This window comes from Coffea arabica, chromosome 11e (assembly GCF_036785885.1).
Source record: "Coffea arabica cultivar ET-39 chromosome 11e, Coffea Arabica ET-39 HiFi, whole genome shotgun sequence".
NCBI lineage: Eukaryota > Viridiplantae > Streptophyta > Magnoliopsida > Gentianales > Rubiaceae > Coffea > Coffea arabica.
This window is the reverse complement of record NC_092331.1, coordinates 61,365,407-61,385,166: the sequence shown is the minus strand read 5'-3', so window position 1 is coordinate 61,385,166 and position 19,760 is coordinate 61,365,407. Positions and strand designations below refer to the sequence as shown.

The following is a 19,760-nucleotide window of genomic DNA, read 5'->3' as shown; positions in this document are numbered from 1 at the left end:
GATTTTACCAAAATATGGTTAATTTCAATCAGAATTATATATAATTCGTTACATATAGTAAAACCAAAATTGTAGTGTAAATTCTGTGGTAAAATCAGATAACCATAATAAACCGTCTCACTCCTGGGTTGGGCCCAGAGCTTTCAATGCGGTTTTACAATGTCCACCACTAAAAATCCTCAAACGAATTTCTTCGGCAACAACGTTGGACCATATTTCTCAGCTCGAGCAAGAGTCTCTTTTCAACTGCTTTGATGCTGAAGAAGTTGAAGGAATAATAGTAAGCGTTCATGATGGCTTCTCTAAAAAGTACTGGTAAAAACTGCAGACTCTTGTGTATTTGTAGGCAACCTTTTAATGCTGAGACTGAATTGCTTAACAGATAAGAAGAGGAAGAGTTTTATTGCAAGAGGCGGCCGTTGATTTCAAGCTACAGAAGTGATGGAAGTTGTCACTCTGAACTGTTGTTGGAAGTCAAGACCATACAATTTATCTGCATCCGTCTTTCAACCTCTAGGTGGCTCTAGATTCCTACGTTCTCTAATTTTCATTTCACCTATATTCTGTCATTTCCTAGTAGATGAAGCGACCGAGCACTAACTGCAGTCCCTCAAATTTTCATGCTGGGGTTTGTTTATTTCGTTAATTCTTCATCCTGATAAACATTCATGGGACGTGGAATATATCTATGTTTTGAGCTAATGTGTCTGCTTATTTGTACCTTCCTGTCCATAAAAGTTGGCTTTTTTTTTTTTTTTGTGACTCTCATGATTCGTTCCCCGGCCAACATCATATCATGCTTTGTAGTATTCTACTCGTATTTACAGTGGGGTTTGATTGCCTAAATACATGCTTCAGGTATGGAATTTGTTGGCCCTCGTAATTCAGCAGAGATGTCGCCTGCTCGATTTTTCAGTGTGGGTATTCGATTTTGTTGTTTTTATCCTTGAAATGAATAACTCTTTCAGTTCCATGTGTTCTGTATGTTAACAAGCTTCTTCTCTGTCTTAAATTTTGCAGGGATTTAGAGTTGGTTTAAGAGTTTTTGCTAGTCGGAATTCAGTCAAGAAGTCCAGGAAAAAGGAAAAATCACAGAAGTATGATACTTCACCATCAAATAAGGCTGTCTTGGAAGAAAATGATGCAGTATCAAATACACCACCTCTCGCAGATAATTACATTCAAGAAAATAGCAACACATCCTCCTTTAACCACTCAGAGGGGCAAAGTACACTTCTAATTCCGTCCAGAGGTGCAGTTCTTCGGGCATGCACGATCACTTCCTGTTTAATTGGAACTTTAGGTGTTGTTATCAGGCAGGTAAATGTTCTTTTTCCAGCTTTCACCAGAAGAGAGAGAGGGGGGGGGGGTAATTAAATTGGACAACTAGTCGTCGTTTGTTCTAGACATCCCTTTCCTTTCTCTAAAAGTTGTTATCAAAAGTAATGCTGCTGATTAAAGATTCTTTGGATGGGTGCTCAGAATGTATATGTCTTTTTTGTTTCTTTAAATTTTGTTGCAATCCTAGTAGCATGTCAAACAAAGACATTCAGTTGCATTTCAAGTCAATTGTTCCACATTATATTGTATCTCTTCTGAGCACCAACTCTGCCACACATCTGCTACAAGGTGGGTGGTTTCTTCTTCCTTTTATTATTTTTCATTCTTTCTTTGTTTCTCGTTTACGCTGCCTAGTTTGCTGCTGTCAACCTGTTTGAATTGATACATTTTATCCTTGTGAGGTGCCAATGTTATGATTGGACTTGCAGGTTTCTCATTTTGCATCCACAAAGGGATGGCCTGTCATTGATGCATCGTCAGAAATTTCATGTATGATGAAGGATCAATCTTTTTCCTCTGCTTTATATTAATTAGCACAAAAGCAGGACTGCTATCTTGCTTAATTACCATGTGACTGTTCATACTTTCCACCCATTGTTCATTTGAAGGAAAACATCTCTTGTTATTATCAATGTTTGTCCACCTTTTCCAACTTCGCTGTAGGGTCCATAACATTGGAATATCCTGTAGCACTCGAGAATGATCCATGAAACTCCACTGTCCTAACTTTCACTTCGATGTTAAATCTTTGCTAATTTCAAGGTGCCCTTACTTGCCATTTTCATAGAATTTTTGAACAAATGAATAATACATGCAGGATTTTGTCCCCGTTTTCTTCTTTTCCTTCTGTGCCTGGATTTAGCAACTATGGACAATAATGAATGTAAAAAAGTGAGGTGTGTCGAAGACATAATATTGTTTTGTTACAAAGTTGATATTACTGTAAACTTTGTCATTGATGAATCATAACGAAGTGAGGTCTTGGTAAGATATAATGTCGTGTTGGGACAAAGTTTTACAATCTAAATGTTTATCATGGTTTGAAATTTTGAGGGTGGTGCAGATGAGTAAATTAGATTTTTGGACTTTCTGTAATGCTGCTTCTTGTTGAGTTGATGGGATGGGTCCATGGTTAAGGTTAATATTAAAATCACAATTGTGCTTCTACTGATTTTTTTTTCTTAAAACTTTTCTTTGTATTCAATTTTTTTACGAAATTTGCTAATATCAGATCTACTCTTTGCAGTAAACTTCGAGACATGGCATCTTGAGTTGATAGTGGGACTAGTTATCCTAATATCATCTTGCAGGTACCTACTTTTGAATATCTGGCTGGATTTTGCTGAGTCTAGTGAAGCGGCTAATAAGCAGGTGTCTGCATTAGTCCTCTACAGTTTCTAGTTGATCTTGTACGTCATTCAATAACCATGATCCTGAGCCAATGCTAGTTTGTTTGTTGCATTATATGTGGCCTTATTCAGACTTGATTTGATTTGCAGGTCCTTAGCTCGCTAGAACCTTCAGACTACATTGTTGTAGCATTTCTACCAGGAATTAGTGAGGTACAAAAGAGGATAGCATACTACAGTTGTATATGTAGATTTGAACCAAAGATTTGAAGTTCTGCTTTTGTTCAAGGATGACATCATGATCTTCAATACCTCTATTGCTAGAGCAGGAACTTCTGTTTCGTGGTGCATTACTGCCCCTTTTTGGCATGGACTGGAAGAGTGTCTTTGCGGTTGCTGCTTTATTTGGGATACTGCATTTGGGAAGTGGTCGGAAGTATTCTTTTGCTGTCTGGTAAATTTAACAAATAATTGAAAGACGCTTTCTATTCCCTTCAGAAGACCCTGGCTGTTCGTTGCAAGTCTCTTCCATCTAGTCTTAAGTTCATTTGTCATGGTGGCCAAATGACGAAAATAAGTCTTTGGTCCTTCTGATGATGCTCCTGCAGTGTCTCATTGACGGACTACCTAATGCATTATCTGTTGAACTCTGGTTGATTTTTTTGAATAACATTTGGTTCTCTTGTCAGGGCAATGTTTGTCGGGCTTGCTTACGGTTATGCCACAGTTGTGTCCTCAAGTATCATCGTGCCAATGGCTTCTCATGCAATGAACAATTTAGTTGGTGGCATCATGGGGCGATACACATCAAAGTCATCAAAATAGATTTGGCACAAGGTGCCGGGATGCGCCAGTTTGTCAGTTTGTACTTATTATCTGGTTTAAATTTGCTTTGGTACATTTAGAAGTTAGAGTAATGAATATGATATGGATGATTATCCAATTAAATGTTTAATGCTTTATGGAAAAATCTGCTTTGACTGGTCATTACTGGAACTTGGAAAAAATAAGCCTATTGAAGATAGTTTCAATGGTTTGACGGGTGATGAAAATGACAGATCCGTTTGTGGAGAAACTGCAGCTGCATAGGTCATATGGTGTTACTGAACTATTCTGATAACGTAGTCGAGCATTTCCAGGATGCGATGTTTGATGGAATCAAGTCTTAAAAAAGTCTTGCTTAATTCTTGCTTCTCAGCGTTATCTTTAGTTCATCCCTTATCTTGATGTGTTTCATGATGGTTCTTTCTAAATTGACTTGACAATATCAGGGTCATCTGAATGGGCTGCATGCACCAGCAAAATGCAAAGGCTGTTTGGTTGCAACGTAAAAATGCTGCCTCCACTCTCTTGTGAAGTGCCATAAGCCTGCAGATATATTGGAATCACTTGCAAACTAATATATCAAATGTATTTTGTAATTTGTAATTTGTATATATTTAGTGTTTAGTAATAATATATTTGAATATATAATATCAAAAAAAATATATATATATATATAAGTAATTGAAGGGTCGAATCTATATCGAAGTTGAATCTAATGAGATTCAAACTCGATGCATATTTAATTCAGGTCAATTTTTTTTTTTTTTTTCACTTGAAAACGAGAAAACAGATGGCTCTGATTGACTAATGAATCATTTGAAGAGGCTAGTAAACGTTAAATCCAAAACATCAGCATGTTTATTTTTCTACTTCATTTGCCATGGACGGGAAGATTTCCACTTTTACTTAAAAGTAGTTGAATAATTTCTGACTCATAAAGCTTAAACACCAGCAGACTAACGCAAACTTATCGTACCCATCTTGCTTTAGGGTCGAACAAACACCAAGCACGTGGAAATGGGGGCTCCAATGCACTTGGAAATTACGGTGCTTTGTCTTCGTAAATCGCACACCCACTTCTGTAAGGCAATTTCACCAACAGTTTAATGGCCATCTGCAGCTCCAAGTAATTCTCCACCTCATCGTGAAAGATGACCAGTTGTGCCCTCGAGGGTGGCTGTCCCAGCGACTATGTAGCTGTCTCCATCTCAATTCTCTCTATTTTCTTGTGAGTTCCTACTTCAAATTGACTTAATTTTCTCGATGCATCATAAAATGTGCATCTTGAGTTTATCTCGGATTCATGTTAACTGGGATATTGCATATTACTAGTTTGGGGGAAATGAAGCTTGTTTTTGGTGGATAATGGATTTTGTAGAGCAAAATATTGGTGGGTTGCTCAATTATTACTGTAAGGTTCTGACTTTTCTGGATGTAAGCTAGTAGTAGTATCTTTTTAGAGGTTAAAGCTCGTGACTTTTTACCCGAAGTTGTCAAAACATATTAGCTTCTTAATTTTGAATTTGGAATCGTTTTGGAGTGATGAAAGCTGATAACTTTCTTGGCATAAGTGCTGGTGGGCAGTGTAATATGAACATGCAAGAGAGGAGTATTAGTAAGCCTGGTCTTTAAACTTAAATTTTAGTACTTTATTGTTGATAAATAAAAGGAGTTAATTCTTGGTATGAGAAGACATGTAAAAGAATGAATCGAGTTAAGGGAACACAGGAAACGGGTAAACTTGTCGAACTAAAATTGTTGCAGAAGGCAAGGGGCTTTTGGTTGATTGTTGAATGCTCTTCAACTCTGTACCATTGGGTTAACAAAGTATAGTCACAGGCGAAGGAAGTGAAAAACAACAAACTATTTCTTTTCTGTATCCTTTTGTTAATCTAAACTGTCTAGTCTGGAAAAATTAGCTCTATCTTGAATGCTAGTCTTTTGTTCAAGGTGCATCGTTTTAAGGTCTTTGCTATTTTCCCGACTTTTCTAGAAGGCTTGTCAGTGTTTGTTTAGATGGAGATGTACTTTCAAGTCTGCGCAAAAATGACTTGTCTTACGCATATAGGTGGAAGAACATCCCTTGTTTTTTTTCAACCCCTTTCTATCCTCTTTCTGCTATACTGGCATCATATCTTGTAAACATTACCCAAGTTTAAAGTATGAAATGGGGTAAGATCGACTTTGCTGTTGGATCCTGCACCTTTAGGTTTGATTTGTGATTGATGTTCTTGCGTGCTTGTTATTTGTTAATCATCATCTCTTTGCACTTACATGCCATATTGCCTTGTCATTACAGGCTTGTTGTAAAGTGGACGTTGCCCTATATAATTCACAAAGTTCCAAGACCCAACGGCAGCAGCTTTTGGCTTGTAGCAATTCAAGTTATGGCCAGCTTCAACCTTCTGTTGTCAATTGTGGTAAGAAATGACCGTCTCCATGGAGTGTAATGTGTCTATTTTGTTTGTTTGTGTCATTTGAAGATCTTTTCTTTATTTATTTATTTATTAGTTTTTTGGTTGAATGTTTCTTTGTGATGTTTGCTTACTTGATTTTGTCCTCTCAATTTGTAGATGTCCTTTAATTTTGTAAAGTTTAAAAGACATTGGTGGAGATCTTGCTACATTTGGGCAGGTACTTTTTTCCATCAATTGACATTTGATATTTTGACTCTTAGCTCTGGGTTCTCTTTCAACTTTTTATCTGTTGAGAGGATTGATAGTTTGGTGTTCTTTCAGTGTGGATTGAAGGGCCTCTGGGATTTGGTCTACTGTTGAGCTGTCGCATTGTACAGGCATTTCAGTTATACTACATATTTGTAAAGTGAGTCTGGTTCTTATTGGCTACTTCCCATACAGTTAGGCTTTACGCATTTCACTCACTTGTTGAAATGATCAAATGTGGTTCGCAATAACTTCTTCTACACTATGGCTCACTTTATCTAGAAAATCCTGGAATAGAGATCTAGGAGAACAAAACTGTGGCTATGAAGAAACAGAAAAGTGAAACTCATGTAGAAAACATGCCATGTGGACACATGGAAAATCATGCATCGCAGCAGATCTAACCATGGGAAGAATCACCCTGCCAAAATGTGAAAATGCATTGTTAAATTTTGTCATTCCAATGGTTCAGCAATTGAATTTTAGAAGCTGTAAAAGAAACATTGTTTTAATCTTGACTTATTTTCGGCATATCAGGATAGCATATCATTCAGTTTGACACTGCACTTATATGAGACTTATATGATTCCATCCTTTTGAAGAAAAATGTTGTTTACCTGTTTCCAATTTTATGTACCAGGAGACGAATGCCACCAATTAGGTCATATTTTTCTTCCGTTAATTCTGTTGCCATGGACTATTGGTTCTGGAGGTACAATTGGCTAATTTAAGTGCTTTCCTTTGCTTTTGAACTTTGATTTGAATTTCTAGATGGCATTAGGCATCTTTTTCCTCTTTTTTTTGGGGGGGGGGGGGGGGAGTCTGCCTTTTTATTAATGATATCCATACAGCATTACACCAAAATTTTTTTTATCTGTTACTTTAACAATTCTAAATAGTGAATGCATAACTCAAGTAGACGTCTTAGTTTAAAAAAAAAAAAAAGGTAGACATTTTAGTGAAACTAGTTTATACAGTTTCTACAATATGATCATAGAGACATCAAAAACTCTACTTGTGAGTTTATTATTGAGTGAACAGAGTGAGTGTTAAAGCATTGCATTGATACTAGAAGTTCAAAAAATTGTCCCTTCCCTAGGTGACTGTTAATTTCCTTTTCAAGTACCATCAGGCAGAGATGGGAAAAACAACTATGTCTTCAAATAGGACCAGAGTAGCATTTTGGGAATCCTCTTTCAATCTCATAAGCTCCAATGACATACTGCTAAACACCAGATATGATTAATGATATCATGCAATGATCTTGATTTGATGAACTTATTTATTGAACCTGCCTGAGTATGCCAGTTCACACTTAAAAGGTGTGTTGGTAGGCTCTTCATCAAACATCAGTAGTCAGTAGTGTTCAGCATTTGACCTTTTATTCGCATATTGTTGCTTAAGTAACATGTTCACCTGCATTTGTAACCTCATGTGTTGTTAATGTAAAAACTTTCGTTGTCCAGTTATTCACATGAAAAAGCCTCTGAATTACCATTGCCACATGGGAAGCCAGTGGATCATCCCAGTTATTTGCCTTCATGCATCATATGTTGTTGCTTTGGTGGGTTTTACAAGAGCTCTTCATCATATAGAGTTTAGATTCAGTGAAGTCAAAGACCTCTGGCGGGGAATACTTGTAGCCACTTCTTGCATCGGTACACTTTTATCTGCTTTTGCTTTCCTTCTTCATATTTTTCATATTATTCACTTGATTTAGTTTGCACTGGATGACATTTTTGTGGACCCAATGCATCAAGAATTGCTATATGGAAATGTAAATGGTGCATTTTCTGAGTGTTGGCAACATAACCAATCGTGATTGTTCATATTTTTTGGATTACTATTCTTATTCTCAATGTGGAACTTGGAATATTCCACAGAACCAAAAACAGAAGAAGCAAAAAGATTGTACCTTCCCTTTTTCCAGGGAAAAGACACTAGGAAGGGAAAAAAAAAATACTAAAGAGGAAGAAATTGCTGTTTGCAGAAAACAATAAAATTAGCTCAAATATCTTGATAGGAAACCAGTTCATTCTTGAAGCTAGAGTCTGCTATTATACTGAAAAAAGCAGTTCTTTACCTGCTTTTATTTGCATTAGTAAAGAATTTGTGCTGATATTTCTTAAAGCATTTTGATGCATGCTTTAGATGCTTGATGGTATTCCTTATCTTTTCCAAGTCATACAAGTTGTAACATATGGGGTTTCTTTTTTTAAAGGAATATGGGTGGTGTCTTATGTTTTGAATGAGATCCATGAAGATATTGCATGGCTTCAAGTTGTCTCAAGATTTATGTTATTATTTGCGGTAAGGTTAATCAATCTTATTTATTTTATGAAATCGACCTGTCCAATCTTTCATTTACCAGAGACCCGCATCAATGCAACTTCTTGGATTGGAATTGCTTTCTCGTATTGATATTTTTGTCTGTATTGACTTGCAATTCTCTTGTTTTTTCATGTACTCAGACAAGCATCCTTGTTCTGGCATTCTTTTCTCTTTCAATCTCTCAACCACTAGTCTCACTCATAAGCTTGAGGAAAAAAGACCCCCAAAAAAGTGATACAATGAGTAGCGCATTGGGCGTACTAGATAGTGGGCTTCTATTACAAGGAGAGCAAACACAGCCGATATCTCCTAATGAGCCTCTGGATAAGCTTCTTCTTAACAGAAGATTCCGCCAATCATTCATGGAATTTGCAGACAGGTATCTGCTCTGCATTAGAAATATTTTTGGCATGCACCTGCTCCACAATATGTGCATTATATTTGCTTCTGTTCTTATGTAGTTGCTTAGCTGGGGAGAGCGTCCATTTTTATGATGACGTGCAACAGCTTGACAAAATTCCTTTGAATGATCCCACAAGAAGAATTTACATGGCTCGACACATTATTGAGACGTACATAGTTTCAGGTATGACATCCTAATGAGTTGACCCGCACGATTCCCCCTTTTTATAAGAATTTTGTCTAGGACAAATCTCTGCAAATAGCATATGACATCATACTAGAATGATTGTTTGTAAAAGTTGAAAAGTATGAAGTTTGAAAGCCTATGCCAATGAATCAGATGCTGCAACCAATTATCTTTACGATTTTGTGTAGATTAACAAGCGGTTTTTTTCTACATTGTGCTACAAATGTATGGTACTTGTGGTGCTTATTGAATATTTATCCTGAATGAACATGTTTGCTGCAGGTGCAACAATGGAGGTGAATATATCTCACAGAAGCAGACAAGAAATTTTGGCTACGCTTGATTTAGCACAACCAACTCTTTTTCAAAATGCAGTAAATGAGCTGATGCTTTTAATGAAAATGGTTGGTGTTTAACCTAGAGTTTTAAATTGATTCCTTTCCTGCCTGGATACTAGGCTAGCTGATTATGCTATTGGTTAACGCAATAAACAAATGCATTCTGTTTGTGATTTTGCCACTTTGTTTGACTAATATTCTGTATTTCAAATTGAAGAACTTGGCAAAGGATTACTGGTCATCTACATCCTTCTTAAAGCTGAGAGAACAGGTGGCTATGAGGACAGTCAGTCGTGAATCAGAACAAGTCAATGGTTGGAATTTCTCTCCCAGGTTAAGCTCTGTCCATTGTGCTGATGACCCGTTTCATGAGGAACATAGTCCGAGTAGCTCTGAGTGTCGAAATCACGACCTCGACATGAAATGATTATTTAGAGGCTCAAAATGCTCTTAATGGTATAAATCTTCAAAGGGACTGCTTTGGTTAGTTCCTCGAGCTGCACCTGCCCCCGGTTGGCTTGCTCTGGAAACGCCCCCTCAGGAGAAGAGAAAAGATGAGGCTGATTGAACCCTCAGATGTGATCGATACTGTAGGGTTATAATACCTATTGTGTGTTCCAACACAATCCTCATTTTGAGATAGGTCTTGCTCTCAGACCAAACTTAGGATCAAGGAAATCCCGTATAAATGTTATTAGACCTCTACACGTACAGCAACTTTGTGTAGCTGCAGCTGAAATTTCTGCATCCTTCCATGTGGAGCTTCTCCTGTTTTAGCATCAAGGGGTATTGTTCTGTGGTAATGGGAGATTGCTAAGATGATAAGCTGAAGCTAGGGGTAGGTCAGCAACGGATTTGAGCTGTCACTGGTTGGGCAAGTCATTTATGAGACGATGAATCACCAGCAAGTTAGCAACGCTAGTCTATAATAATAGTGTACTGACTTTGTGGGCCTACAGAGCAAATTAGCCCGATGATGCAACTGTGTATATATCATTCTCGAATGGTTCTTATTGTTACTCTCTTTTTTAAGTTGTGACTTTCTGTTCTTGATGAGTGATGATGAATGATGAGACTACTGAGACGTAGGATCTTTCAGACTCGAATCAATCACCTACTTACTTAGCATTGTTTGGTTTCTTTTCCGTATCTTGTGTACAGAACTCGTTAGGTTTGCCATTAACTACGGTCTTAAAGTTGCTGCAATCTTGTAGGACCACAGTTATGAATTGAATGTTCGGGAATTTCTAGGGAAGACTGGAAACAAGGTGTTAAACGGAATGTTCAGTCAAAAGGTGGTTGTGGGCTGGTTTCTTTCACTTTGTAAATGGAACTCGTCTTCTAGCTAATAAATTATGGTCTTCATGCGTTTACGAGGAATGGTAGCAGCATGATGAGCTTCAACATGCTACTGTAAAATACGTTGGTTGGTCGACACCTGCGATCTGTTGCATTTTGTTGACCATTAATGGAAGTAACTGCAAAGTGCGGTGGTGGAGGAGAGTTTTGAAACCATTTGGTTTGGATAGTGAAACGAGGTGACAATGGGGGGTTGCAGTGAATGGCCTTGCCAGAAAGCAGAAAAGTAGGAACATCACAACCGACGACTACGAGTGACCCTTTAACCTATGGAGAACTTTTATCAATCTCCGATTTGTACCCTACTAAACTTTTACGCGGTGCATTTTTTATCCTAAGGTAATCAAGACCGACCATTCCAATTACGAAAAAGACGTGCAAGTGCATACTTTTCTCAATAGTAACAACGCATGTGAATAATTGATGGACATGGCCTAACTTTAAATGGAAACAATCCAGACAAAATTCTAGGAATGGTATTTACATTCTCATTTTTTTTAAATCGCGCGTCCACAGTCATTCTAATCAAGATGCTTTCAACTTGCATTCTAATCAAGATGCTTTCAACTTGCATTGATCACCTTAAGGCACAACCCTTCTGGATACTATGTCTCTTCTCTGTTGGTTTCCTCTCCCTCTCAAGGAACTGCATGCTTGTCTTCAAATGGAGTTTAATTACATTTTTCAGGCCTCCAAAGAAGCTGACTTTCTACGGTTCATGGGCGCTCATTACAGGATCAACAGATGGTATAGGCAAGGCCTTCGCTCTTGATCTGGCCAAGAAAGGTCTCAACTTGGTTCTTGTGAGCAGAAACATGGAAAAACTCAAACAAGTCTCGACAGAGATTCAAGCTGGATTTCCTACTACGAGAATAAAAACCATTGCCCTAGACTTCTCCCGTGATGGTGCAAGTTCTTCGGTACTGCAAGAAGTAGAGAAGGCCATCGAGGGGTTAGATATTGGTGTGTTGATCAACAACGTTGGAGTCACGTATCCCGGAGCAAGATTCTTCCATGAGGTGGACGAGGAAGTGTGGATGAATGTTGTGAGGGTGAACTTAAAGGGTACCACTTTGGTCACGAAAGCAGTTCTGCCTGGAATGCTGAAAAAGAAGAGAGGTGCAATTGTGAATATAGGTTCTGGTGCTGCCATTATCGTACCTTCTCATCCGCTCTATGCCATCTATGCTGCTACAAAAGCGTAAGCTACTTAAATTAATTGATTGGCTCTTCCATATCCCATTCCCTTTCCTCCCCCCAACATTCTCCTCCCCAAAAACACACACACACACACACACAATTATCCTCCCCAGAAAATTCTTGATTAGAACCTCTCCACGTATCCATTCTAGAATATACAGATGAAAATTAAGTCATCGCATAACATGCAATTTTCTTGTTTTCTTGCATGGGATATATAATCCGGTTATTAATTCTTGACTTAAATTCTGACTGTATGATATCGGTTAGCAACTTACAACATGCCCAAGTATTGCCCCAACTCAGCCTCCTCCCTCCTCCTATCACAGTCATATCATGAAACAGAAACGAAAAAGTAATAATTAGATTATTTGAGATGTAATATCGTATTCATCAGCAATGCATAAAAATTCATGAGCCATGAACCCGTGTACCCATTTTGGCCATTATCGTAATTTCAATGAATGCGTTCAAGCTTTGGCTGTTATCATGAAATTTCTTCTTTTTCTTGGTAGGATTTGGAGTCTTTCTTTAAAAAATATATATATAAATAAAGAAGTACAGATAGAAGGTCAAGTTTAAACTTCAATGGTGGTGCTGCTGTCGTTATATTAAAATAAATAAAAGATATGGAGGAGGTGTCAGGAGCCTTAAGGCTTCTCTAGAGTAATGTTAGGTTGTGCTTTTCTCAACTAGTACTAATTTTAATTTGTGTTTTTCCCGTGAAATTGGAACTGCATGCTAGTCACTTAAAACCTGAAAAGCATTCATTACTTTTTGCTTTATGGGGGAATATTGGCAAGTTGAAATTAAACTGTACACTTATGAAGGTCAAGTTGGTTGGCTGCTTTCAAAGAATCAAAGTGTTGCAACTTCTGTTCAGGGATATGGAACGGCCAAGGAGTCTTAGCTGCCTGTTGCCTTTGAGTACCAAACTTCTGCTATTTTAGTACCAAACTTCTGCTATTTTAGACACCACCTGCGTACCTGGCTGGTCCAGGTCCATAAGATAGCTCCATTGATTATGACTCAACAGTGTATCTTAAATGTTCAGATGTGACTTACAGTTCCATAAGATAGCTCCCCGGAAGTTGGTTGGCTCCTTTAAAGAATCAAATAATGTACGAGAATATGGAGCGACTAAAGAGTCTTGACTGCCTGATTGGATTCCAGTTCTTGGCACAAAAGTTTTTATGTTTTTCTGCAACAATCACCGTTTTATCTCATATACATTAAATCGCTACAGTACATTTTTCTACAAAAATTCCTAAAAACAAACATGTCATACTCTAAAATGTAAATTTGCAAGGCAAGTAATCTAGGTGATACATAAAAATCCAGTATCTACAAGAAAGTCACATTTTTTTATGAGATGTGATTCCTAATACATGCTAACCACTTCATGTTTGGCATTGTCCCCAACATTCTTTCTTTCTTTTTTACTCCCTCCGTCCCACTTTAATAGTCCTGTTTTCCTTTTTCGTCTGTTCCAAATTGTAGTCCACTTTTCAATTGAAGAATGTAGTTGCATTTTAATTTTCCTAAAATACCCTTATTCAATGTAAGTTGCTGTTACTATAAACCTACCCCATTTAATGAGAGTTGATTCTTTTTTTACCATCAATTCAAGTTTCCATAAAGTTGTACTCTAATTAATGTGAGGGTATTTTAGAAAAATAGCTACCTAAATTGATTGTTCCAATAAAATTAACTATTTTTTCTTAAACTGTGTGAAAAAAATAGAACTATCAAAGTGGGACGGGGAGAGTATTTTTTATTTTTGGGTCTCAAATGCAAATTTTAGAGAGTTAGTTGCTCTCCCACCTTTCACCTTCAAGGAGGTCATTGATCGTAGGTGCTAGGATGGTGGACAACCAAGTGAGTCAAATTAAATGAGATGAGAATGAATATTGGATGCTTGGAACATCAATTTCATGATAGTAACGCCTGACTATTGATCATGGGACATAAACTAGCTAAAAACTAAAGTGGCGTGTCATGGGACATAATAACGCCTGACTATTAATTATATGGCTTACATATTGCTTTTCTCTGAAGTGGTGTTTCAAAATCTATTTAGTCAGTATGTCTTTTCATCGAAATAAGCGACTTCGACGAAGTTGTGAAACCAGAAGTTAATGCAAATTAATGGAGTCCGGCATTTGTCACTTGGGGTTCGTTATTGAACTATTTAAGCACTATAAATCCATATCCAATTACTTCCTCCTATCACATTTTATTGTCCATGTCGCCTATTTATTTGTCATGTTTTTTATTCTTCTTTTATATCCAAAAACAGGAAAAAAAAAAAAAAAGTATGATACCTAAAATATTTAGCTTTTGACCACAAATTATTATCATAAATTAAGATAGGCTGTTTTCTTCAGGTTGTTACTATTTTCTAGAGGGGAAACGGAGATAGAAAAGGAAGTAAAATGTTGCATGTCATTATCAAACTTAATTGGATTTGCTTATTGTGTCCGTGAGTGATTTGACCATTGCAGGTATATTGATCAGTTTTCAAGAAGTTTACATGTCGAATACAAAGGCTGGGGCGTTGATGTGCAATGCCAGGTATACACTACGTAGAATTACGTCTTTCTTAGACGAAAAAAAATGTTGCTAATTATCAGACAATTACTAAATGTATTATCTAGGAGTATCAGTTTCTGCTGGTAATTAATATGACGGTGAAAAAAGTTTTAACCTCGCCAGGTACCATTGTATGTTTCGACGAAAATGGCATCGAGAGTTGCAGAGATCGAGAAATCATCGTTTTTTGTACCCACAGCTGAGGATTACGTTTCAGCTGCACTTGGTCGAATAGGGTACGAAGCTAGGTGCACACCTTGGTGGACACACTCCCTTCAATGGAGTCTTGCCTCCTTTTTGCCTGAAGCTGTTCTTGATCGATGGCGTTTATCCATTGGAACTCGTAGAAGGGAAATTAATCAGGACCTGTAGCAGTTCAATATTAATTTCTACGATTCATTATCTACATGATTTTAACCTGTTAGCCTCTGAACGTGAAAGTTGCTTAATACTGACTCAGTATATTTTCATTCGGTCATCCATCCAGAAGAGCCAAGTACTCGCTCCCTGTGCATCAATTTGAATTAACTTTATATGGTGGAACTTTCTTGTCAAATCTGTCCCCTCTTTTCTGTGGTGATTTTGAAGTCTTCCTGTCTTATATTTTTGCTTGAGAAATGTGACGAACTGTAATACATTGTCCAGTAGCTTTAGGATACGAGGAACAGATGCATGGCTGGATTGGTTTTCTCCTCGCGGGATGCCATTGACAGAAAAGATGGTGTACCTGTTAGGGCTACCATTGTCACCATCGGCTGTTCTGTTCTATGCTTTTATGCATCATGCATTATGCTCTGAGTAAGGATCAATGCATGATTTCTTTTGGCTACATTTGAGAGTCTAAAACTAACGGGAAGAACGATCAAATTCACTACTGTTAAAGCATTGAGGCCCCCAATGCTGTTTTCCAATTGGGATGACAAACTTTTGACAAAAGAAAAAAAAATTTTGGGATGACAAACTCAAAAGAAAATTTTTTTTATTGATTTCTAGAAGCTTGCGCCTATAACTCGATTACCATTTTCAACTACCATATTTATTCTTTACTGGACAATCCCGTTGATTTTCTTATCGGACGTTACAACTTAATAGTTATTAGAGGTGGCAACCGAATTAGAGAATATATAATCTACACCGTCCAACTAGGAGTGCAACCGAGTCGAGTCGAATTTTTGTCTAATCGAGTTGAGTCTCAAGTTAATTTTACGAAACTCGATCGAGCACGAGTTCGAGTTTAAAAAATAAAATAATAATTATTTTATTTTTAAAAATGAATAAAAAATAATTTTTCTTAACAAATAATAAAATATTAGGAATATGTATGTAATTTTATTATTAAAATAAAAAAATAAAAAATATATATATATAAAATTGAGCTCTCGAACTAATGAATTTAATATTTTTAAACTCGAATTCGACTTGAATAACTCGAACTCGATATTGATCGAGTTCAACTTGAGCTCGTATCAAGCGGTTCAATTCGTTTGCAGCCTTAAGTCCATGAATTGTGCGGTGATCTACCAACGGTGCATAGTTTCAAGAATTGTGAGGTGATCGACCAATGAACTGATGAAGTCACCTTTTAAGATGCTGGGGCCGTTAAGAGGGGTGGCCACTAAAACTAAAGCCTTGTTTGGACAGTCATTTTCTGCAGGAAAATTATATCATTTTTCGTAATCAAATTTTTTTATTATCTTTTTTTTCTCACATAAATCAAATCGCTATAGTATTTTTTCTAAAAAAAATCTTAGAAAATGCAATTCAAACACAAAACGCTTTCAGTATTAATCCAGCCATCGTAGTTCGCCAAATGCAACCGATTCCTGCTCAACTGTTTCCCCGCTGTTTGTCTGTTTCACCCAACTATTTTGGTCCCACACACGTGGCGCCTACTTGGTTCCCTCCATCCATCCTATTTATGGGTGTTCAAACTTCAACCAAACCAAAATCTCAATCCATCCAATTTGGAATAAAATCAAAATTCGATAAAATAGAAATATATCCTACTATAATATTTAATAAAACAGTTTGAAAATGAATATTAGAAATACATTAATTAGTCGCTACTAGTAGCTAATAGCCTTGTACAGTATTCAACTGAATTATCGAATTATTTTATTAGAGAAAATTAAACTATTTTATCGATTTTCCAACTAAAATCCAATATCCAATTTATCTTCCATAATATCCGAATTCCCGAAATTTTTTCTCTCCAGTTACGGCAACGCACTGTTCCCAACACAAATACGAACAAAAATTGCAGAGTCTTCTTGAAGAGGCTTCTCGTTTGCCTCGATTACTCGGACACTTCGCGTCCAACAACCTTAACCAACCATACCAATCCAATCACAGACAACCTTCCGGATTCTTCAGGATTCGCCTTATACATTATATACCTCTTCAATCTTCATCTTCATACAAAACCCAACTCTCAGATACAATTCTTTCTTCTAAATTCAAAGAAATTGCTACTGTCTGAGAAATGATCCTCTGTTTCTTGGACGCTCTCAAGAACCAGCCGTTTTGGGCTGTTGGGCTCTTTCTTTTGGGATTTCTATCCTTCTTTAAGACCTGCATCGCTCTTCTCAGATGGGTTTACGTTAGTTTCCTCAGACCCCGCAAGAATCTCAAGAAATATGGAGCTTGGGCGCTGGTGACTGGACCAACTGACGGCATAGGTAAGGCCTTTGCCTTCGAATTGGCTCGAGAAGGCCTAAATTTAGTACTAGTCGGTCGAAACGTGGACAAGTTAGATGACATTTCCAGAGAGATACGATTAAAAAATGCTAAAATCGAGACCAAGACTGTGGTTGTTGATTTTAGCGGTGATCTGAGTGAGGGTGTCAAGAAGATTGGAGAGGCAATTGAAGCATTGGATGTTGGAATCCTGATAAATAACGTGGGAGTTTCATATCCTTATGCAAGATATTTCCATGAGGTGGACGATGAATTGCTGAAGAATTTGATTAAGGTCAATGTGGAAGGCACTACAAAAGTCACTCAAGTTGTTTTACCTGGGATGATCGGGAGAAAAAGAGGTGCAATTATCAACATTGGCTCTGGTGCCGCAACCGTTATTCCATCAGATCCTCTCTATGCCGTTTATGCTGCTTCTAAGGCGTAAGTGCACTAAATGGAGCACTTCTCACCTATTTTTACTGATTTTGGAGATTTGCTTGTTGGGCGGGGCGATAACTGGTTTCATCTTTCTTCAGATACATTGACCAATTTTCCAAGTGTCTTCACTTGGAATACAGGAGTAAAGGAATTGACGTCCAATGCCAGGTACTCCATCTTGTAATCTAGTAGTTGGCCTCTTGATATTAAAAAGTTAAAATCTTATCCATGAAGCAGGGTGTGTTTGTTGAAATCACCAGCTTGATTGTTAATTTGCAGGTTCCACTGTATGTTGCAACGAAGATGGCATCAATTAAAAGATCTTCCTTCTTTGTTCCGTCCTCAAATGGTTATGCACGAGCAGCTCTGCGCTGCATCGGCTATGAACCCCGCTGTACACCTTACTGGCCACATTCGCTAATCTGGAATCTCATATACTTGTTGCCAGAATTTGCTGTAGATGCATATCGTTTCAAGTTTTGCCTTGGTGTTAGAAAGAGGGGACAACTTAAAGATTCTAGGAAGAATCAATAGTAGAATTAATCATGCAGCTCTTTTGGTCATATATTTTAAGCTTGAAATTGTACCGCAGTTCTTTTCTCCACGATGAATTCCCCTACTACATTATATTGTTTCTTATTTTCTGTGTGAATTTCCATGAGTCGAAATGCATATATATATTTGTATTCAACAGTTCAAAACTTTTTGTAAGACAATAATAAATCCATCATTGTACAGCTTTACCAACTCAAAACTGCAATAATTTGTTATTGCTTTCTTTAGAATTACAACAATGCAAATGAGATAGGCCTGCTTTACTTAATTTCTTGAATGAATTATGAAATTTCAATTGAAACAAATCGAATTTTTTGCAAGTTCAAAAAGTACATCCCTCAATCCTGCGGAATCAAGCAGCAGACTAGTATTCACCCTTTTTTTTTCCCCATATTTCTAGTGAACAAAATCTGAAGACATGTGAATTCTTTTGTCCCCAGCAACCTAAACCTACAGTGTAACCCAGGTCCAGCGGGAGCTGGAGGTGTTATCAGAGACGCCTCCGGATGTTGGATTAAAGGATACTGCAGAAACTTAGGTTCTACAAACAGCATGCTGGCGGAATGTTGGGGTATCCGAGATGGACTAGAAATAGCCCTTTCCTTAAAAATTTCTCAACTTGAAGTTGAAGTTGACTACGAAGCTATTATTACTTTGTTAACAGCTGTTGCCAATCCTAATCACCTTTTGAACTCTATCATTTCGGATTGCAGATCCCTCCTTTCGCAGCTGCGGCATGTTAAAATATCCCACATTTACCGGGAGGCAAATAGATGCGCGGACGCACTCGCAAGAATGGGAGGCAGATTACAATCCAACTTTGTAACTTTTGCTAATTGTCCTCAAGAACTCGCTTTTGTCTATGATGAGGACTTGAAAGGGATCTGTTTTCCCCGCACTATCTCCTTTGCTTTGTAATAGATAGGGCAAAACTCTGTTGTTTATTAATATTTAATCCCTATTTTCACCAAAAAAAAAAACAGTGTAACCCAAATCCAATTTTGAACCCAAAACCCATATCCAGAACGCTACTGCATTATAAACCCGAAAGCCTGAATCCTAGAACCCAAAATTTCAAAGAATATATATATATATATATCTTGAAAATTTTAGTACCACTTCGATAGTTTTTGTGGGATAAATGGCCAATTTCATCCCTAAATTTTTTATTAGTGTTGATTTAGTCCCTAATTTTTATTTCTGACTAATTTGATACTTGAACTTATTTCGCAGTTCCAATTAAGGACGTTCATGGTGGTACCACTATCTAAACTAATCTGACTCCTAATTGACTAATTAAACATGGGTATTATCACGAGACTATAATAAAATAAGTAAATCTTATAAAAAAACACCAAATAATACTTTTAAATAGTGTAAAAAATCACCGGGAAATTTTTTTATAAAGTTTAATATTGTGATTTTTTATACAATTTACTTGATTTAGTATAGCCCCATAAGTGATGTTCCTAAAATACTTTTGTTTAGTTAGTCAATTAAG

General features: G+C 37.2%; 3 protein-coding genes and 1 pseudogene across 7 annotated transcripts; all 4 read left to right on the top strand.

The window, feature by feature from the left end:
- Positions 1–120: 120 nt before the first annotated feature.
- LOC113719060 (uncharacterized) lies at positions 121–3,677 on the top strand. Of its 5 annotated transcripts, none has more exons than XM_072072554.1 (9): positions 121–309; positions 383–517; positions 859–917; positions 1,021–1,320; positions 1,770–1,830; positions 2,588–2,712; positions 2,841–2,903; positions 2,980–3,144; positions 3,380–3,677. In XM_072072554.1, the coding sequence occupies exons 2-9, from the start codon at positions 442–444 to the stop codon at positions 3,593–3,595; spliced, it is 1,065 nt and encodes a 354-aa protein (XP_071928655.1). In that variant the 5' UTR covers positions 121–309; positions 383–441; the 3' UTR covers positions 3,596–3,677. The 5 variants fall into 5 exon arrangements, with proteins under 5 accessions (XP_071928655.1, XP_071928654.1, XP_071928653.1 ...); XM_072072553.1 differs by having other exon boundaries at positions 121–315; XM_072072552.1 differs by having other exon boundaries at positions 122–280.
- A 148-nt stretch (positions 3,678–3,825) lies between these two features.
- Positions 3,826–10,542, top strand: LOC113719059 (regulator of G-protein signaling 1-like; annotated as a pseudogene).
- A 773-nt stretch (positions 10,543–11,315) lies between these two features.
- Positions 11,316–15,124, top strand: LOC113717679 (very-long-chain 3-oxoacyl-CoA reductase-like protein At1g24470). The gene is made up of 3 exons (XM_027242461.2): positions 11,316–11,996; positions 14,500–14,569; positions 14,711–15,124. Exons 1-3 carry the CDS (start codon positions 11,326–11,328, stop codon positions 14,957–14,959), a joined length of 990 nt encoding a protein of 329 aa, XP_027098262.1. The 5' UTR covers positions 11,316–11,325; the 3' UTR covers positions 14,960–15,124.
- Positions 15,125–16,829: 1,705 nt separating this feature from the next.
- LOC113719714 (very-long-chain 3-oxoacyl-CoA reductase 1) lies at positions 16,830–18,405 on the top strand. The gene is made up of 3 exons (XM_027245003.2): positions 16,830–17,707; positions 17,803–17,872; positions 17,984–18,405. Exons 1-3 carry the CDS (start codon positions 17,070–17,072, stop codon positions 18,236–18,238), a joined length of 963 nt encoding a protein of 320 aa, XP_027100804.1. The 5' UTR covers positions 16,830–17,069; the 3' UTR covers positions 18,239–18,405.
- The last annotated feature ends 1,355 nt before the right edge of the window (positions 18,406–19,760 follow it).

Coding starts and splice junctions, on each gene's coding strand:
- LOC113719060 (XM_072072554.1), top strand. CDS start 442: ATGGAAGTTGTCACTCTGAACTGTTGTTGGAAGTCAAGACCATACAAT. Junction 918..1,020: donor CGCCTGCTCGATTTTTCAGT/GTGGGTATTCGA, acceptor TAAATTTTGCAG/GGATTTAGAGTTGGTTTAAG. Junction 1,831..2,587: donor TGCATCGTCAGAAATTTCAT/GTATGATGAAGG, acceptor TACTCTTTGCAG/TAAACTTCGAGACATGGCAT.
- LOC113717679 (XM_027242461.2), top strand. CDS start 11,326: ATGCTTTCAACTTGCATTCTAATCAAGATGCTTTCAACTTGCATTGAT. Junction 11,997..14,499: donor ATCTATGCTGCTACAAAAGC/GTAAGCTACTTA, acceptor TGACCATTGCAG/GTATATTGATCAGTTTTCAA. Junction 14,570..14,710: donor GCGTTGATGTGCAATGCCAG/GTATACACTACG, acceptor TAACCTCGCCAG/GTACCATTGTATGTTTCGAC.
- LOC113719714 (XM_027245003.2), top strand. CDS start 17,070: ATGATCCTCTGTTTCTTGGACGCTCTCAAGAACCAGCCGTTTTGGGCT. Junction 17,708..17,802: donor GTTTATGCTGCTTCTAAGGC/GTAAGTGCACTA, acceptor ATCTTTCTTCAG/ATACATTGACCAATTTTCCA. Junction 17,873..17,983: donor GAATTGACGTCCAATGCCAG/GTACTCCATCTT, acceptor GTTAATTTGCAG/GTTCCACTGTATGTTGCAAC.